Source organism: Strix aluco, chromosome 23 (genome assembly GCF_031877795.1).
Source record: "Strix aluco isolate bStrAlu1 chromosome 23, bStrAlu1.hap1, whole genome shotgun sequence".
NCBI lineage: Eukaryota > Metazoa > Chordata > Aves > Strigiformes > Strigidae > Strix > Strix aluco.
Genome location: NC_133953.1, coordinates 7,881,182 through 7,900,029, shown reverse-complemented (window position 1 = coordinate 7,900,029; position 18,848 = coordinate 7,881,182). Strand labels below are relative to the sequence as shown.

General features: G+C 52.7%; 3 protein-coding genes across 5 annotated transcripts; all 3 read left to right on the top strand.

Moving 5' to 3' along the window:
* The first annotated feature begins 35 nt into the window (after positions 1–35).
* LOC141933835 (uncharacterized) lies at positions 36–1,944 on the top strand. The gene is made up of 3 exons (XM_074848903.1): positions 36–40; positions 253–401; positions 641–1,944. Exons 1-3 carry the CDS (start codon positions 36–38, stop codon positions 1,408–1,410), a joined length of 924 nt encoding a protein of 307 aa, XP_074705004.1. The 3' UTR covers positions 1,411–1,944.
* Positions 1,945–2,543: 599 nt separating this feature from the next.
* LOC141933790 (ATP-dependent RNA helicase DDX25-like) lies at positions 2,544–9,798 on the top strand. Of its 3 annotated transcripts, none has more exons than XR_012626223.1 (12): positions 2,551–2,911; positions 3,000–3,056; positions 3,924–4,059; positions 4,150–4,242; positions 4,458–4,560; positions 5,273–5,387; positions 5,761–5,938; positions 6,295–6,532; positions 7,722–7,884; positions 8,051–8,239; positions 8,527–9,167; positions 9,486–9,798. XR_012626223.1 is itself a non-coding variant. In XM_074848826.1 (11 exons), the coding sequence occupies exons 1-11, from the start codon at positions 2,740–2,742 to the stop codon at positions 9,545–9,547; spliced, it is 1,509 nt and encodes a 502-aa protein (XP_074704927.1). In that variant the 5' UTR covers positions 2,544–2,739; the 3' UTR covers positions 9,548–9,798. The 3 variants fall into 3 exon arrangements, 1 of the variants encoding a protein (XP_074704927.1); XR_012626222.1 differs by having other exon boundaries at positions 2,553–2,911; positions 2,997–3,056; XM_074848826.1 differs by lacking the exon at positions 8,527–9,167 and having other exon boundaries at positions 2,544–2,911; positions 2,997–3,056.
* A 7,062-nt stretch (positions 9,799–16,860) lies between these two features.
* Positions 16,861–18,769, top strand: LOC141933834 (uncharacterized). The gene is made up of 3 exons (XM_074848902.1): positions 16,861–16,865; positions 17,078–17,226; positions 17,466–18,769. The coding sequence occupies exons 1-3, from the start codon at positions 16,861–16,863 to the stop codon at positions 18,233–18,235; spliced, it is 924 nt and encodes a 307-aa protein (XP_074705003.1). The 3' UTR covers positions 18,236–18,769.
* The last annotated feature ends 79 nt before the right edge of the window (positions 18,770–18,848 follow it).

Sequence of the window (18,848 nt, the reverse complement as noted above, 5' to 3'; positions counted from 1 at the left end):
TTTCATAGCCTGAGGGAACCCCCGAGGGGTTTAACATGAGGTAACACGCCCCAAAAATGGGTCTAGGTGTGCTCGGAGAGGTCACAAAACAGGCAAAATCTGGTAACTGGCCCAAAAATCCGCTGCTGGTCTGCAGGCAGCAGCGGCGGGTGGCCTTTCTGCCAGAAACATCTCAGAAAAAACTTTTGGAACTTGCTCCTTCCTCCTGATTTTTCCTTCTTCAAAAACCCCAAACTAACCCATTCTCGCTAGATGGCAGCAGGAATCCGCCGCCGCCGTCCCCAATCCCACCGGGACCCGAACGAGGGACACGTTTGTCCCCAAAAGATTTATCCCGGCGCTAGCGCCGATCTCTGACAAAACGGAATTATTTATCATCCCGAGGGCGCTGGGAGCCTCCCGTTCGGTATTAACGGTGTCGGTTTTGGTAACGAGCAATTAATTCTCATTGGTACGAGCAATTAATTCTCATTAAAGAAGCGGCAGCGGGGTGGGGGTTGAGGGACACCAGGGAATTTTCTGCTGTTTTGGCCAGGCTGGGGCCACCAAGCACCACGCCACATCCATGGCCACCACGGTGCCTCCATGGCCACCAAGCACCACGGGGCGTTCACAACCGCCCCGGCGCACCCTTTCTAAGGAGGCTCCACAGCAGCAGGTCGCCCCGGGGAGGGCCGCGTCCCCTCCGTGGGGACACCCTGGTTGCCTAAAAGTCCCCGTGTGCCCCCAGACGGCCCCGACCAGCCGGCCATCAGCGTGGAGCCCTTCTCCCCCGAAGCCGGGGGCTTCTCGGCGGGCGAGAGGGAGGACGTGGTGCTGACCTGCCTGGCTCCCTCCAACCCCCCCAGCCGCTACGTCTGGCTCCACAACGGTTCCCAGGTCCACACCGGCCCCACCTACGTCCTGAGGCGGAAAATGTTTCAGCTCCAGACCAGTCGGGAGGACAGCATCTCCGAGGGGGAAATCGAGACGAGCAGCAGCTCCCTCGGTGAATCCCCTCTCCGCTGGCCCCGTGGGGACAGTCCCCCCTTTCTCCTCGGGGATTTCAGGAGCCGGAGCTGCTCCGCTTCTCACTACGTCGCCGCGGCGGGACAACCCAAGTCCTTCATTCCTCCACGGTTTGAGCCGCTGGGTCGTAACCGGAGAAAAACCGACCGAGTGGCCAAATATTTTGAATATAAACGAGAATGGGAGAAATTCCGAATCCCGGGGGAGGATCAACGGCAAGAACTGCGCTGGGGCATCCGGGAACAGATGCTCTGCAAGCCCGAGCTGCCCAGCAAGCCGCAACACCTCCACGTCCCCAACGCTTACACCGTGCCGACCGAAAAAAAGAGAGCTGCCCTGCGCTGGGAGGTGCGCTGGGACCTGGCCAATGGCTTTCCCCCCCGAAAAAACACCTCCTCCTAGTTCCTGAAGGAAAACAAACATTTTAACCACACACGTGCGTGCTTTTCCTCCTCTAATTTGGAGAAATCCCCTTTCTGCATGGCCAGTGGGTTCAATTCTCGCATTAAAACTTGACCCCAGCGCCTCGGATTGTTAAAGGAAACACCCCCGCTTGCCTCCTGCGTTGTGCAGAGCTGCTTTCTGGGTTAAAACCAGGAGTTATGGGGAGCAGGCACCCAAAAACCACCCGGGCCGTGAGACTTTTCAAACAACAGCAGAAATAAGAATGTAACGAGCCTGGTGATTTTTTATAAGTTTTTCTTTTCTCCACGTAATTGCCCCCGGATTGTTGTGTGAGCTTTTAACGCTGTTTTATTTCTGGCATCTCGACAATATTTCTTTAATAAAACGTGTGGGAAGGTTTGTTATAGCTCTGTGTGTTAATTAGAAACGCTGCCTCACTCCCTCTGTCAAGGCCTGTTGTTCCAGACCTATCCAAACCCTCAGCTCCCCTTATTTCACTCCATTTTTAAAATAAATGAGCTTTAGGACGAAGTGAAGATAATGTTATTGTTATTTTTTCCCAGGTAAGGGGAGGGACTGAGGGGATTGGGCAGTTCTTGTGCAGGAAAAGGCCTCGAAGCCACAGTGAGAGGTTGGGGGGCTCTGGCCCCTCGGCCCTGGGGAGAGGGTCCCCGAAACCTCGCTGGGATGGGTGGGAAAGGGGCAGGAGGGGAAGCGGGTGACCCCCCAGTCGGGCTCCCCCCAAACCCGCTCTGGACGGGAGCGCAGGGGTGACAGTGTGGGGGGACAAGGGGGCTGGGGGGGACACACACGCTTCCCGCCAGCTTGGGGACCCGCTGTCACCCCACCCTGGGGGGTTCTGGCACACCTTGCGGGGTGGGCGGGGGGTCCCTGGCTCTCCAGCACCCTGCGGACCCCCCACCCACCTAGAAGGGGGGGTCTTTGCCCCCGGGGACGCCCCGAAACCTACGGGGGACAGCGCCACCTCCCTACGGGCTCCTCCAGCACCCCACAGACATCCCCCCCCCCCCCCCAAAAAAACCCGACGGGGACCGGTGCTGGCACCCTACAGGGTCCCCGTCCGCGGCGGGAGCCCCTCCCCGCCCTACGGGGTCCCTCGTCCCCAGCACCCCCGGGACCCCCCCAACCCCTCCGGGGGCAGCGCCGGCACCCTGTGGGGTCCCTGCTCCTCCTCCCCACACCCCCGGGCCTGCCATACCTGCCGGTCGCGGGTTCCGGTGCCCCGGAAGGGCCCGCCCCGTCCGGTTACACCAACACCCGCCCCGCGCGCTGCCGCCGTTAGGGCCTGCGAGGGCTGCCGGCGCCATGGCGGAGGGGGGAGACAGCGGCCGTTGGCCGGGGCTGGTGGGATCCGGGCTGGGCCCCTCCCGCGGTCCCCGGGGCCTCGTCCCCTTGCCCGCATCTCGCCCCTCTCTCCGCCGCCCCACATCGGCCCCCTCCCCGCCGCGCCGCCGCGACCCCGTCGTCTGCCGCCGATGTAAGGGGAAGCCTCGGCCCCCGCCTCGGGGAGGGCGCCCGGGCCAGGCCTCGGCCTCAGGCCGCCCCCGTTTCTCCTCCCTCAGCAGGCCGCGGCAGTGAGAAGGACGAGGACGAGGAGGGAGAGGGGGAGGAGGAGGAGAGAGGTGGGTCCCTGCGCCTCGGGGCGCTCGGGGCCTTCCCGTGAGGCCGGCGGGGGAGTGGGGCGGGGAGCGGGGCTGAGGGGGCTTCTGTGGGGGGGCACGGCCGTTCCTCATAACGCCTGCGGGTCTTGGCGGTGTCCGGGATCCCGACGGGCATCCAGCGGCCTCCTGGCTTGTGTTAGAAATAGTGTGACCAGCAGAAGCAGGGAGGTGACAGTCCCCCTGTGCTCTGCACTGGTGAGGCCACACCTGGAGTGTTGTGTCCAGTTTTGGGCACCTCAATCCGAGAGAGATCTCGAGGGGCTGGAGCGAGGGCAGAGGAGGGCAACGAGGCTGGGGAAGGGCCTGGAGAATAAATCCTGTGAGGAGAGATTGAAGGAGCTGGGACTGTTCAGTGTGAGGAGGAGAAGGGGAGGGGAGACCTCATCACTCTCTACAGCTCCCTGAAAGGACGTTGTGGAGAGGTTGGTGCTGGTCTCTTCTCACAGGGGATTAGTGACAGAACAAGAGGGAACGGCTTTAAACTGCAACAGGGGAGGTTCAGACTGGACACGAGGAAAAAATGTTTCCCAGAAAGAGTGGTCAGAGAGTGGAATAGGCTGCCCAGGGAGGGGGTGGAGTCCCCATCCTGGGTGTGTTTAAGGGCCGTTTGGATGAGCTGTGGGGGGATGTGGGGTAGGGGAGAGCTTTGTAGAGTCGGGCTGAGGGTTGGACTCGATGATCCCGAGGGTCTTTTCCAACCTGAATGATTCTGGGATCCCTGGGAGAGGGGATGGCCGGCGACCCCAGTATTTGCAGGAAGTGGGGACTTTTGTGAGAGACTTCTCATTAAAAAGTCAGTTTTTTTCAAACGAGTCTCTGCCTTTCCAGTGGACTTGGCGGAAGTCTCGCTGCTCAACAAGCTGATCCGCACGTCCCTCGTGGAGTCCAGCCACTCCGTGGAGATCCTGCAGCAGGACCCCAGCTCCCCGCTCTTCTCTGTCAAAAGCTTCGAAGAGCTGCCCCTGTGAGTCACCAGCAGCCCCCAGCCCGGCAAAGAGCGAGAGCCACCGCTGTTTGTCCAACGGGCCCTTTCTGCTGTTTTTCTTTTTAATAGGAAGAAGGAGCTTTTGCAGGGGGTTTACATGATGGGCTTCAACAGACCATCCAAAATCCAGGAGATGGCTCTGCCGATCATGCTGGCATATCCGTGAGTAGAATGCCAGGCGGGTGAGCCCCCACCTTGAGGCATCCCCAGTGTGGGGACGCCCCCCGCCCCCCCCTCCCCCGTCTCTTGAGGCGTCCCCAGTGTGGGGACGCCCCCCCCCCCCTCCCCCGCCTCTTGAGGCATCCCCAGTGTGGGGACGCCCCCCCCCACCCCGCCCCCACCTCTTTTCGTGCCACTAAGCAGCCTTTGCCTTGCAGGCCCCAAAATCTGATTGCCCAGAGCCAGTCAGGGACAGGGAAAACAGCAGCTTTTGTCTTGGCGATGCTGAGCAGAGTTAATGCCACTGAGAAATACCCGCAGGTAACGCAGGAAAGGGAAAGCTGATGCAGGAGGGGTTTGCCCACGCCCTCAAGATGCTGCCTGGGGGCAGAGCTCTGTTTTTTGCCCCTGTCTCTGGGTGATTTTATCCGCTGGAGGGGGGTGATAAACCCCCAGGTACCATCGCAGCAGCAGGTAGGACAGAAAGCGTGGGGCCCGCTCAAGGGAGGTACTTTTACTTGCTAGCAGCAGATTAAGCCAGGCTTTAGCTATCCTGGAGTTTAAATTTTGAAAAGCGACTGCAGAGACTGCTGGTTTTCTGGTGGTTTAAACGCCCCCGTGAGCCCCCGTCACCTCTCCACGCACAGAATCAGCTTTGTGCCCAGGTTACTGCAGTTTGAAGTCCCTCCTCTCAAGCCTATGGGGCGATTTAAGCCGCCGCTTTAGAGCTGGGCGCAGAAACGAGCCGCACGGTGCTTCGGGAGACACATTTCCCCCTCAAAAATAGCTACAGCGACTTCTTCCTGCCTCCACCCCTCGAGCTGCGTTCCCAGCTCTCTAACCTCCACGTGTGACCGACTACCCGAACCCCCCCGCGCTTCGGAGGGAGTTTAGCGGGGTGGGATTTTCCTCTGCTTTTCTTTCCATCCCTTCGAAATACCCTGTTGCCTGCCCGGTGTATCCCATCCCGGCAGCACCCTCGGCTTTTAATCGAGGCGTTTCTCCTCTGACAGCTCTTTTATCTCCCCCCAAGTGCCTCTGCTTGGCTCCCACCTACGAGCTGGCCCTGCAGATCGGGTGCGTGATCGAGACCATCGGGAGGTTTTGTGCTGATGTCAAGGTGACGTACGCTGTCCGGGGAAACAGAGGTGAGTCCGGCCCTGCCGAGCAGAGCTACCGGCGCCGTCACAGGAGCGTTGAGTGGTTACAGGGATCCTCTCTTAGAGCCTTGAGCTACCACGAGCCGCACAGACCCCTGGGAAGGCCAATAAAATAGCGTCTGTATTCCCCTCACCACCTAAGGAGTAGTCTTCACAATTGCTGGCTGCTTCCAGACTCCCCCCTTCCCACGTGGGGCTGGTTTCCACCCCCCCGAGGCTGTAGGGAAGCGTCAGCCCTCTTTGTAATTTTAATCTCAAGCTCCACTTTGCGGAGTCCGAGATAACCGAGGGGAAAAATGCACTCGAACAACAGAAACCCATCGTGTTTGGGGGCACTGGGGTGCAGTTTCCCCTCTCGCAGTTCGGCAGGGCACCAGGCTGGAGGAGCAGATCGTCATCGGGACGCCGGGGACGGTGCTGGACTGGTGCTTCAAATACAGACTCATAGAGGTGAAGAAGATCGAGTTGTTCGTGCTGGATGAAGCCGACATCATGATTGACACTCAGGGCTTCTCCTCTCAAAGCATACGCATTCAGAGGTGAGGATTCCTGAGGGCTGGCATCCTGCTTCCCCGTTTTTTCCCCCTTTTTGCTCGGTTTTGAGGGAATCGGTCGCCGAACGAGGTGAATCTGCATCCCTGTGATGTCGCAGGGGCTTGCTGTGGTGAGAATTGGCTTTTGCACCTCAGCAGGCACTGACCTGCTTAGGCCAGGGGTCCAGCCTGCTGTAAAACCGCGTCCGTGAGACACACAGGAAGACTTTTACCTCGCTTACCTTTCCTTCGAGCCGTTAGGCGACACAAAATCAGCTTTTTCAAATTTTTTTTCTTCCAGTGAGCACATCGGGGCCCCAGGCCGCTCTCCTGGGTTGACGAGTCCTTTTTCTCCCCTCCAGGGCTTTACCCAAGGACTGCCAGATGCTGCTGTTCTCAGCCACCTTCAAGGAAACCGTGCGGGCGTTCGCCATGCGGATAATCTCCAACCCCATCGTGATAAAGCTGCGCAAGGACGAGCTCACCCTGAGCAACATCCAGCAGTACTTCTTCATGTGCAGGAGCAGGGAGGAGAAGTACAGAGCCCTCTGCAACATCTACGGCAGCATCACCATCGGCCAGGCAATGATCTTCTGCCAGGTGAAGCGCCCCGGCCTGCCCGCGGAGATCGTTTTTGCCTTATACCGATGTTTTGCTGGGTAAAAAAGTGGCTGGATGGCCTGAAGAGTTGTGGTGAATGGGGTTAAGTCCAGTTGGCGGCCGGTCACGAGTGGTGTCCCCCAGGGCTCGGTTTTGGGGCCACTCCTGTTTAACATCTTTATTGATGATCTAGACGAGGGGATCGAGTGCACCCTCAGTCAGTTTGCAGATGACACCCGGTGGGGTGGGAGTGCTGATCTGCTCGAGGGTAGGGAGGCTCTGCAGAGAGACCTGGCCAGGCTGGAGCGATGGGCTGAGGCCAACGGGAGGAGTTTCACTAAGGCCAAATGCCGGGTGCTGCCCTTGGGCCACAACAACCCCCAGCAGGGCTACAGGCTTGGGGAGGAGTGGCTGGAGAGCTGCCAGTCAGAGAGGGACCTGGGGGGGGGGATTGACAGCTGACTGAACAGGAGCCAGCAGTGTGCCCAGGTGGCCAAGAAGGCCAATGGCATCCTGGCTTGTACCAGCACTAGCGTGGCCAGCAGGGACAGGGAAGGGATCTTACCCCTTTGCTCAGCACTGGTGAGGCCGCCCCTCAATGAGTGGGTTCAGTTTTGGGCAAAACCTCACTCCAAAAAGGCCATTGAATGACTCGAGCGTGTCCAGAGAAGGGCAACGGAGCTGGTGCAGGGTCTGGAGCACAGGTCTGATGGGGAGCGGCTGAGGGAACTGGGGGGGTTTAGTCTGGAGAAGAGGAGGCTGAGGGGAGACCTCCTGGCCCTCTGCAACTCCCTGAAAGGAGGGTGCAGAGAGGGGGGATGAGTCTCTTGAGCCAAGGAACCAGCGGCAGGCCAAGAGGGAATGGCCTCAAGCTGCGCCAGGGCAGGGTCAGACTGGCTCTTAGGAAGGATTTCTTTGCAGAAGGGGTTGTTGGGCGTTGGAATGGGCTGCCCAGGGCAGGGGGGGAGTCCCCATCCCTGGAGGGGTTGAAGAGTCGGGTTGAGCCAGCGCTGAGGGATCTGGTGGAGTTGGGAACGGTCAGGGGGAGGTTCATGGTGGGACTGGAGGAGCTTCAAGGGCTTTTCCAACCCAGATGATTCTGGGATTATTTTGGGGTGTTAACAAGCACCACGAGCTCCCTCAAAAGGAGGAGGGGGGGAAATAAAACCTCATCCCGCCTCTCCCCCAGACTCGGAGGAGCGCAGACTGGCTGTCGATGGAGATGCGCCAAGACGGGCACCAGGTCGCCATCCTGACGGCGGAGCTGACAGTAGCCCAGCGGGCCAGCGTCATCCAGCGCTTCCGCGACGGGAAGGAGAAGGTCCTCATCGCCACCAACGTCTGCGCCAGAGGTACCCCCGAACGACCCAACGCCCCTCGCCCTTCCGAGGGCGTGAAACGCGCTTCCTCGCCACCGGTTCTTCTGGTGGCAGCGTGGGCTCGAGCGACGCGTCCTCCCCGACTTGCGGTGCCTTTCTGCAGCCCCTTTCTCTCCATTTTATTTACTTTTTTTGCCAGGGATCGACGTGCAGCAGGTCACCATTGTGGTGAACTTCACCCTCCCCACTGGGCAGAACAAGCAGCCGGATTTCGAGACCTACCTCCACCGCATCGGGCGAACGGGACGCTTTGGGAAGAAGGGCGTCGCCTTCAGCATGGTGGAAAGTCAGAACGTGGAGCTCGTGCGGATGATAGAGGAGCATTTCCGTGAGTATCCGCGCGTCGACGCCTCGCCGGGAGGTGGGTTTGGGACTGGTGATGCCCCTCTGCTTCATCTCCCATCTGCAAATGGACCTTGTTGAGCTGCTCCTCTCCCCGGGGCTCATCCCGTCGGTGTATCAGATGCAGCTTTCGGCCCTTTTAGGATGTTTTGGGTTTTCTTCCCCTACCAGCCAGATTTTCAGAGAAACAGCCGAGGAGGTGGTGCGTGACTTGCAAGGGACATTTCAGGTACCCAGGGTGCCTCAGTACCTCTTTTTTTTTCCCTCCTTCAGGCGTTTTATCTGCCTTTACCCTGCAAATCCCGGTCCGGGGGTGCTGGTACCCCAGCTTAGCCCTGGCTGGGGGAGAAAAGCCAGCAGCTGAAACCTTTCCTGACTGCAAATGGCTCGTCACTCACAGACATCGAGAGGATTTCCACGGAATTTGCAAGAGGCCATCACTGCACCGGTGGCTTTTCAAATCCCGGTGCCCATTTTCCCTGTGATTTTTTTAAGGGAAAAGACGGTTATCGAAACCCTTCAGCGTGCAGAAAACCACCTCCCTTCCTCAGCTTCGTCCTCGGAGCTGCTGAACTGTGCTGGCAGCTTGTCCTTTAAATTTAAACAGCAGATGAGCCAGTGGGAGACACCCGGAAGAGATTCCCGAGCCAGATAGTCCGGTGAAGAGTTTTTAATTTTTTTTCCGAGCGGCAGAAGCGTCAGACAACGGATGAGCAGCTCGAGTAACCACGAGGTGGATGAGTCTGACCGCAGCCACGGCCAGAATTAGCCGGAGGAGCCCAGTGTGGGATTCCCAAGGGATGAAAATCCGAGCGGATGAACTCCCAGCCACCCAACCTTTTTCCTTCTTCACGTTGTGATTCGAGGGCCGGGGCCAGGATGAAGGAACTTCCCCCTCTGGCGTCGCTGTGGAGGTGGGAGCAGAGAGCGGGAGCGCGGCCGGAGGCTGAACCCGACGCGTTGCTTCGCGCTTGGGCCGCCTCTTGCTTTCTCAGCAGCTTTCTCTCGGCCGCTGCCCTTCTTCCACTTCACACTTTGCTTCCTCCAAGTTTATTTTTCTATCGCTTGAAGGCCACAAACGGGAAATACTACACCGAGCGCTTCGGGGAGCTTCCTAACCCGCACGCAGACGGCGCAAACACCAGCTCGTGGGGTGCCTGGGTTTGGTTTTCACCCCGATTGTGCCAAACACTGACGGGTTTTTTGTTGTTTGTGGTTTTTTTTTCCCTCAGGGACCAAGATCAAGCAGCTGGACCCAGACAACATGGACGAGCTCGAGAAGCTTGAAAACTGAGTGAGGAGTGGGGATTCGCTCTCCCAAATCACAGTTTTGGTTGAAAACAAGAGGAAAAGTTCCAGGGGAAAATCTCCCAGTTCACGTTTCCTCAAGCTGTTTGGTTTTGTTACGATGTTTTAGGAGGCAGCGAGGGGGAACCCTCAGCCCCAGCGGTTATTGTTGCTGCTTTTGTTCCTGGGTGTATCCCCGAGGTTTTCATAGCCTGAGGTGTTACCGAAAACCCGGAATAAAGGACTTATCAACACCAATTTGATGCAGATAAGCAGACACTTCTTTATTGACGGCCGGGCGCGCAGGGGAGTGTTCTCACCAACAGCGCGCACCAAGCACTAAAATCACACATCTTATATAGAACTTACTCATATACAATTCCCAAGGACACGGTTTCATACACAAACACAATTCCCAAGGACACGGTTTCCTTGGCAGGTACTTGTAAGCTGTTACGGTTCTTTCCCCCAGTTTCTATTAATCCTAAACTTTGACAACTACTTGTATTCTCCTGGTCCTATCTATATATATTATAAATCACCTTACAGATCAGTTTGGATTTGGTTACCTAGGTCCCAAACGTTCCTACTAAATGATTATGACCAATCTCTTCGGCCTTGGTATGGGACTGTATTTTAAAGCAGCAATCGGTTGACTGGTTGAAATTTCCCGAGGAATAGATTCACCCGCTGCTCTTGGTATTGGCAAACAAGCAGTAATCTGTGTAACATTCTGCAAATTGGCAAATCCCTTAATCGATCCTAACATCAAATTTTCTTCAGACATTTCTTTGGGAATGTTAATCAATTGTTCCGTGTCTCGTCTTTTGTTTGTCACCACCAAATCAGTCCACACCAGTGTCACCTGCTTAGTTAACACAAAGAGAATAATCACAAACTGATAGAAATAAGTCTTTGGGTCACGGCTAATAATCTGCCATGGAGTGGGCGCCTTCTTCACCCGGGTATGGTGTATCCAAGCATCTGATTCTGCAATCTTGATAGCCCTAAAGGTGGGTAACAGTATCTGGAAAGGTCCCTTCCAGCGTTCTTGCAGAGGTTCGGAAGTCCACGTCTTCACGTAGACACAGTCTCCTGGTTGAAAGTCACGCACAGGGTTTTCAAGGGATAATGGTCTGTTCCACACTACTGCGCTCCGGATTGCAGTCAAAGTTTTTCCTAAGGAAAGTAAATAGTTATACACATCTCGTTTCCCTTTCACATGCACGTTTGGATTTGGTTCTGGGGATTCATAAGGCTTCCCACACAATAATTCATAAGGACCGACGGAGGTTCCACTCTGTGGTTGTACTCTAATTCGTAACAATGCCAGTGGAAGCGCTTGAGGCCATTTTAAATTAGTTTCTTGACAGATTTTGCTTATTTGTCTCTTTAAAGTTTGATTCATTCTTTCTACTTTCCCACTGGACTGTGGTCTCCATGAAGTATGTAAGTCCCAAGTGATACCCAAAATTTTGCTAACATTTTGGACTACTTCTGCAACAAAGTGTGGACCTCTGTCAGAGGTAATTCCAACAGGAACTACAGACCTTGGAATTATTTCTCATAGTAACCACTTTACTACTTCTTTTGCTTGTGTGGTGCGACAGGGAAAAGCTTCTGGCCATCCTGTAAAAGTATCAACCCCCACCAGGATGTATCGATACCCATTTTGTCTAGGTAATTCTGAAAAATCTACTTGCCAATAATCTCCAGGTTCCGTACCAGATCTTAACCTGCCCATTTGAACTCTTCTCTTGATCACTGGATTATTTTTCAAACATACTTCACATTTTGCAGTTATTAATTTAGCCATGTCCATCATTTTCACTGATAGAACTTGGTTTTGTAAAGACGTTACTAGAGCTTCTGCTCCCCAATGACATTCTTGATGTTTGGTTTGCATTATTTCTCTCATTAATGAAGGTGGAACTATTACTCGTCCATGAGGAGTTATCCACCATCCAGCTAAATTTTTTCTTGGCCTAGTTTCTCATCTTCCTTCGAATATTCTGGCTTTTCTCTAGCAAGGGTGACTGTCTTGGAGGGAATTAATGCCATTTGGAATGCTCGTTCCTTTGCTATTTTCTTTGCCATTCAGTCAGCCAAATTATTTCCAACAATTTCTTTTGTGTTCCCAATCTGATGTGCTTTACAGTGCACGATTGCTACTTGCTCTGGTTTTTGAACTGCTTGTAACAATTGTAAAATTTCATTTTGATGCTTAATATTTGATCCCTGGGAGGACAATAATCCTCTTTCTTTCCACAAAGCTCCATGGACAGGTACTACCCCAAAAGCATACTTGGAGTCTGTCCAAATATTTACTTTCTTCTTTTCACTTAATTCTAAGGCTCGAATTAAAGCAATGACTTCTGCTTTCTGAGCTGATGTGGTACCCGTCAATGCCTTTGCTTCTCTAACTGTGGTGTCTGCTGTTACCGCATATCCAGCGTATCGGACCCCTCGCTCCATAAAGCTGCTGCCATCTGTCTACAGTTCCCAGTCTGGTCGCTCCAATGGTACGTCCTTCAAATCGTCTCGACTGGGATAAACATACTCAATGGTAGCCAGGCAGTCATGTTCCAGTTGTCCTTCTTCCTGTGTGGGACTTAAAAACACTGCAGGATTTACCAGGTTAGTTGTTTTTAGAATCACATCATCTTGTTCGGTCAGTATTACCTGGTACTTCATCATCCGGCTCGGAGACAGCCAATGTCCCCCCTTTTGTTCTGAAACAGTTATCACCACGTGTGGGACATAGACTGTTATTGTTCTTCCCAAAGTCAACTTCCGAGCTTCTTGTATGAGCATCACTGTTGCAGCCACTGCTCGAAGGCAGTTCGGCCACCCTTTACTCACTGTGTCCAGTTGTTTGGAGAAGTATCCGACTGGTGGTTTCCAGCTTCCTATTCGCTGAGTCAGCACACCCAACGCCAGGCGTTGTCTCTCATGGACAAACAACTGAAAATCTTTGGTTAAATCCGGAAGTCCTAAAGCAGGTGCAGACATTAAGGCGCGTTTTAGTTCCGTAAAAGCCTTTTGCTGTTGTGGGCCCCATACGAAAGGAGAGTTTTCCTGGGCTCATACAATGGTTTAGCTATCAGACCGTGGTTCATGATCCAGAGGCGACACCACCCTGCCGTTCCCAAGAACGCTCTGAGTTCATGGATATTTTTCGGCTCAGGTATGCTACAAATAGTCTCTTTGCGATCTTTTCCTAATTGTCGCTGCCCTTTTGAAGTTTCAAAGCCCAGATAAATCACGGTCTGGCAGGCTATTTGGGCTTTCTTCCGAGATACCTTGTACCCATTCAGTCCCAGGAAATTTAAAAGGTCTGTTGTTACCTGTATGCAGGTAAATCTTTCTTCTGTGGCAATCAGTATGTCATCCACATACTGTAAAAGCAAATGTCCAGGCCTTGGTTTATCCTGTTTCCAGATTTCAAGCTCCCTTGCCAGCTGATTTCCAAAAATCGTTGGGCTATTTTTAAATCCTTGGGGTAGTCTTGTCCACGTCAACTGCTTCTTTCGTCCCGTTTGTGGATTTTCCCACTCAAAAGCAAACAATTTTCTGCTTTCCCTCTCCAAAGGTATGCAAAAGAAAGCATCTTTTAAATCAAGCACTGTAAACCACTGATGAGTCTCCTCTAACGCTGTTAACAATGTCTAAGGATTTGCCACCACAGGATATATGTCCTTGACTATTTGATTTACTGCTCTCAAGTCTTGCACTAACCTACATTCACCCGAGGGTTTTCTGACTGGTAGAATAGGAGTATTATACTCAAATTCACACTCTCCTAAAATTTTGTACTTCAAAAATTTATCAATTAATTTCTTCAGCTCCTGTCTAACTTCTGGTTGGATTGGATATTGCTTCATTTTTACTGACCCTGCACCTTCTTTTAAATCTATTTTCACAGGCTCTGCCAATTTTGATTTGCCAGGAATATCTGTTTCCCATGCTGTAGGAATCACTGCAGAATCCACCTCTGGTGGAATTTCCTGCTCTTTCACTTTTTCCTGTATCATCAGGATTTCTCCTGGTTTTGATTCAGGTATTTTCAAGAAAAGTTCTCCTTCTTCAAAAACAACCTGTGCATTTCATTTGGATAACAAATCCCTTCCTAACAAGGGTATCGGACACTCTGGTACATACAAAAATTCATGTGTAATTATTTTATTTCCCAATTTTAAATCCAGGGGTTGCAGGAATGGCCTATTTTCCTCCTTCCCTGTTGCTCCTATTATGTTTGCTGGTTTTGTTCCAATTTTTCCTTTACAAGTATTCAATACCGAGAATGTTGCTCCCGTATCCACTAAAAATTTAACTTCTTTATCTCCCAGCTTAATTACAACCAGAGGCTCCGCTGGGTTCCCCTCCGGTCCCCTTCAGTCATCTAAACCCATCAATTTGGCTATTTCTTGCTGAGCATTCCCGTTTCTTGGGCAGTCTCCCTTCCAATGCCCTTCTTGTTTACAAAAGGCACACTGATTCACTCCTAAGGGGGTATTAAAGTTTTGATTACCATAGTTCATAAATCCTCCCCTTCCACCAGCTCCTCTTCCTCTGCCCCTTCCTCTGCCTGCTGTCCCTGTCATTACAGCCAACAATCCACCTTCTCTGGTCTTCCTTTCCTCTTTTTCCCTGTTGTTATATACTTTCCATGCTGCTTCTAGCATTTTATTCAAACTCCTTGAATCCTCTCCTTCAAGTTTCTGGAGTTTCTTTCTTATATCTGGTGCCGATTGTCCCATAAAAATCAAAGCCAATTGTATCTGAGCCGCCTCTGTTTCTACTCTTAAGTCAGTATATTTTCGGGCTGCTTCCTTCAATCTCTCCAGAAACGCTGAGGGAGATTCATTCTTATCTTGTCTCACCTCATATCATTTAGACCAATTCAGAGACTTAGGCATGGCATGTTTAACTCCATACAAAATCCATTTCTGGTATCAATTCAGTCTTTCTCTGTGCTCTACGTTATTTGGATCCCACTGCGGATCCCCAGATGGAAAATTCTGCTCTACTGTTCCCCCTGTTGTCCCACTCAATACAGCCACTCCTGCCTGTGCTTTGCCAGTCTTTAATGCCATCTGCTTTTCTGGATCATCCAGTAAATTATCCAAGATCACCTGTAAATCACTCCAGTCCGGAGTCTGTGTTCTGATTATAGTATCTACCACTCTGCCTACTCTTTCAGATCTTCTCTCTATATACCTGCTGCCTGCTTCCAAGCCATCAAATCCGTAACTGAAAAAGGCACTTTCACATCCACTGGCCCATCACTACCCACGCCCTGCCGTAGAGGAGCTATTGTTTGCACCTGCTGCCGAGTTCTTCGGGAGACAGGAGTATGAATTACAATCTCAGACGGCCCTTCCTCCACATCCTCTCTTCCACTGCTCTCTGGTTCCTCTACCTGTTCCCTATATTCTCGCCCCCGATGCCTTTCTCTCTGCGGAGGGGATATATCTAATTCTGGCCCTTCATCCTTTTCAGCAGAAGCAATTCTTTTCTTTAAACAATCTTTTCCCAACTCACATGTTGTACAACACTTTTTCACCTTTTTATCGTCAGAAGTCATAGCCATTACTAAATTATCCCTACTAATCAACTTACATTCCTTCTGCCAATCTTTCCTCTGTCTTAAATAGAAAAATAAATCAACATATGGCACTTCACTCCATTTCCCTGCCCTTCTACAGAACAGCATTAACTGCAGAACGGTGTTATAATTCAGTGTCCCATTCATAGGTCATTTTTCCTGATCTTCCAAAATATACAGAGGCCACCACTGATTGCAATATTCAATCATCTGACTCTTTCGCAAATCATCATGCAAATCTCCCCAATGTGCTAACAAACATCCTAGCGGAGAAGTTTTCGGAACTTTGTCATCTGCAGCCAGATTACCCATGCTTTTACTTTTAAACAAATGAGTCAGCTTAGATGCCATAATAAATCACTTTGCAGTACAATATACAATCAATCACTCCAATCTGTCGCTTCGTTCTTCTCCGGCTGCACCCCTCGCGGAGTAACAGAACCGCGGATCCGAGCTCCGCACTCGCTTCGTGCTCAATTGCACGTCTCACACTTACAAACACACTCACACTCACACCTTTCCACAACTGTTACTATATACAAAGGTATATAACACAATATCATACAATTCTTACATTCTTATACAATACTCTACAAAAAAATAAACAATTTTACAATATAACACATGTAAAACTGCTAACTTCTTGTTAGAGACACTTCCTTTGAGAACGCTATAGCACATGGGTTCTCTTGTTTCCCAACCCACAATTGTCCAACCCTGCAATAGCTTTCGCTTATGTCTTACGGGCAGACGCCCAGGCTTCCAATACACGAGGATCCTCCAGCCCAACCTGCGCAGCTTTCGCCGCGTCTGACAGGCAGGCTTATAGAGTGGGACTCTAACCCGCTGTGTGGGACTCTAACCCACTTTGCAGGGTGAGACTCTAACCCACCCCTAATACAAAAAGAAGTGTCTTACCAAAATCCAGGGAACGTCGCGAGGAGCCTTACGGATCGGGGATTGATGGGTATCCCCGAGAAATCCTCGGTGCCGGCTGGAACCGATCAGGTCCCCGATTCCTCCGGTCTCTCTCAGCGAGGTCCCATCTGCGTCACCAGAAACTGTTACCGAAAACCCGGAATAAAGGACTTATCAACACCAATTTGATGCAGATAAGCAGACACTTCTTTATTGACGGCCGGGCGCGCAGGGGAGTGTTCTCACCAACAGCGCGCACCAAGCACTAAAATCACACATCTTATATAGAACTTACTCATATACAATTCCCAAGGACACAGTTTCATACACAAACACAATTCCCAAGGACACGGTTTCCTTGGCAGGTACTTGTAAACTGCTTCCTAACCCGCACGCAGACGGCGCAAACACCAGCTCGTGGGGTGCCTGGGTTTGGTTTTCACCCCGATTGTGCCAAACACTGACGGGTTTTTTGTTGTTTGTGGTTTTTTTTTCCCTCAGGGACCAAGATCAAGCAGCTGGACCCAGACAACATGGACGAGCTCGAGAAGCTTGAAAACTGAGTGAGGAGTGGGGATTCGCTCTCCCAAATCACAGTTTTCGTTGAAAACAAGAGGAAAAGTTCCAGGGGAAAATCTCCCAGTTCACGTTTCCTCAAGCTGTTTGGTTTTGTTACGATGTTTTAGGAGGCAGCGAGGGGGAACCCTCAGCCCCAGCGGTTATTGTCGCTGCTTTTGTTCCTGGGTGTATCCCCGAGGTTTTCATAGCCTGAGGGAACCCCCGAGGGGTTTAACATGAGGTAACACGCCCCAAAAATGGGTCTAGGTGTGCTCGGAGAGGTCACAAAACAGGCAAAATCTGGTAACTGGCCCAAAAATCCGCTGCTGGTCTGCAGGCAGCAGCGGCGGGTGGCCTTTCTGCCAGAAACATCTCAGAAAAAACTTTTGGAACTTGCTCCTTCCTCCTGATTTTTCCTTCTTCAAAAACCCCAAACTAACCCATTCTCGCTAGATGGCAGCAGGAATCCGCCGCCGCCGTCCCCAATCCCACCGGGACCCGAACGAGGGACACGTTTGTCCCCAAAAGATTTATCCCGGCGCTAGCGCCGATCTCTGACAAAACGGAATTATTTATCATCCCGAGGGCGTTGGGAGCCTCCCGTTCGGTATTAACGGTGTCGGTTTTGGTAACGAGCAATTAATTCTCATTGGTACGAGCAATTAATTCTCATTAAAGAAGCGGCAGCGGGGTGGGGGTTGAGGGACACCAGGGAATTTTCTGCTGTTTTGGCCAGGCTGGGGCCACCAAGCACCACGCCACATCCATGGCCACCACGGTGCCTCCATGGCCACCAAGCACCACGGGGCGTTCACAACCGCCCCGGCGCACCCTTTCTAAGGAGGCTCCACAGCAGCAGGTCGCCCCGGGGAGGGCCGCGTCCCCTCCGTGGGGACACCCTGGTTGCCTAAAAGTCCCCGTGTGCCCCCAGACGGCCCCGACCAGCCGGCCATCAGCGTGGAGCCCTTCTCCCCCGAAGCCGGGGGCTTCTCGGCGGGCGAGAGGGAGGACGTGGTGCTGACCTGCCTGGCTCCCTCCAACCCCCCCAGCCGCTACGTCTGGCTCCACAACGGTTCCCAGGTCCACACCGGCCCCACCTACGTCCTGAGGCGGAAAATGTTTCAGCTCCAGACCAGTCGGGAGGACAGCATCTCCGAGGGGGAAATCGAGACGAGCAGCAGCTCCCTCGGTGAATCCCCTCTCCGCTGGCCCCGTGGGGACAGTCCCCCCTTTCTCCTCGGGGATTTCAGGAGCCGGAGCTGCTCCGCTTCTCACTACGTCGCCGCGGCGGGACAACCCAAGTCCTTCATTCCTCCACGGTTTGAGCCGCTGGGTCGTAACCGGAGAAAAACCGACCGAGTGGCCAAATATTTTGAATATAAACGAGAATGGGAGAAATTCCGAATCCCGGGGGAGGATCAACGGCAAGAACTGCGCTGGGGCATCCGGGAACAGATGCTCTGCAAGCCCGAGCTGCCCAGCAAGCCGCAACACCTCCACGTCCCCAACGCTTACACCGTGCCGACCGAAAAAAAGAGAGCTGCCCTGCGCTGGGAGGTGCGCTGGGACCTGGCCAATGGCTTTCCCCCCCGAAAAAACACCTCCTCCTAGTTCCTGAAGGAAAACAAACATTTTAACCACACACGTGCGTGCTTTTCCTCCTCTAATTTGGAGAAATCCCCTTTCTGCATGGCCAGTGGGTTCAATTCTCGCATTAAAACTTGACCCCAGCGCCTCGGATTGTTAAAGGAAACACCCCCGCTTGCCTCCTGCGTTGTGCAGAGCTGCTTTCTGGGTTAAAACCAGGAGTTATGGGGAGCAGGCACCCAAAAACCACCCGGGCCGTGAGACTTTTCAAACAACAGCAGAAATAAGAATGTAACGAGCCTGGTGATTTTTTATAAGTTTTTCTTTTCTCCACGTAATTGCCCCCGGATTGTTGTGTGAGCTTTTAACGCTGTTTTATTTCTGGCATCTCGACAATATTTCTTTAATAAAACGTGTGGGAAGGTTTGTTATAGCTCTGTGTGTTAATTAGAAACGCTGCCTCACTCCCTCTGTCAAGGCCTGTTGTTCCAGACCTATCCAAACCCTCAGCTCCCCTTATTTCACTCCATTTTTAAAATAAATGAGCTTTAGGACGAAGTGAAGATAATGTTATTGTTATTTTTTCCCAGGTAAGGGGAGGGACTGAGGGGATTGGGCAGTTCTTGTGCAGGAAAAG

What these genes read in the sequence shown, in the direction of transcription:
- LOC141933835 (XM_074848903.1), top strand. An exon ending in GAGGGCGCTGGGAGCCTCCC is followed by an intron (nt 402 to 640) that starts GTTCGGTATTAA and finishes ACCCTTTCTAAG; the next exon opens with GAGGCTCCACAGCAGCAGGT.
- LOC141933790 (XM_074848826.1), top strand. Translation starts at nt 2,740, where the DNA reads ATGGCGGAGGGGGGAGACAGCGGCCGTTGGCCGGGGCTGGTGGGATCC. An exon ending in AGGCAATGATCTTCTGCCAG is followed by an intron (nt 6,533 to 7,721) that starts GTGAAGCGCCCC and finishes CCTCTCCCCCAG; the next exon opens with ACTCGGAGGAGCGCAGACTG. An exon ending in GATGATAGAGGAGCATTTCC is followed by an intron (nt 8,240 to 9,485) that starts GTGAGTATCCGC and finishes TTTTTCCCTCAG; the next exon opens with GGACCAAGATCAAGCAGCTG.
- LOC141933834 (XM_074848902.1), top strand. An exon ending in GAGGGCGTTGGGAGCCTCCC is followed by an intron (nt 17,227 to 17,465) that starts GTTCGGTATTAA and finishes ACCCTTTCTAAG; the next exon opens with GAGGCTCCACAGCAGCAGGT.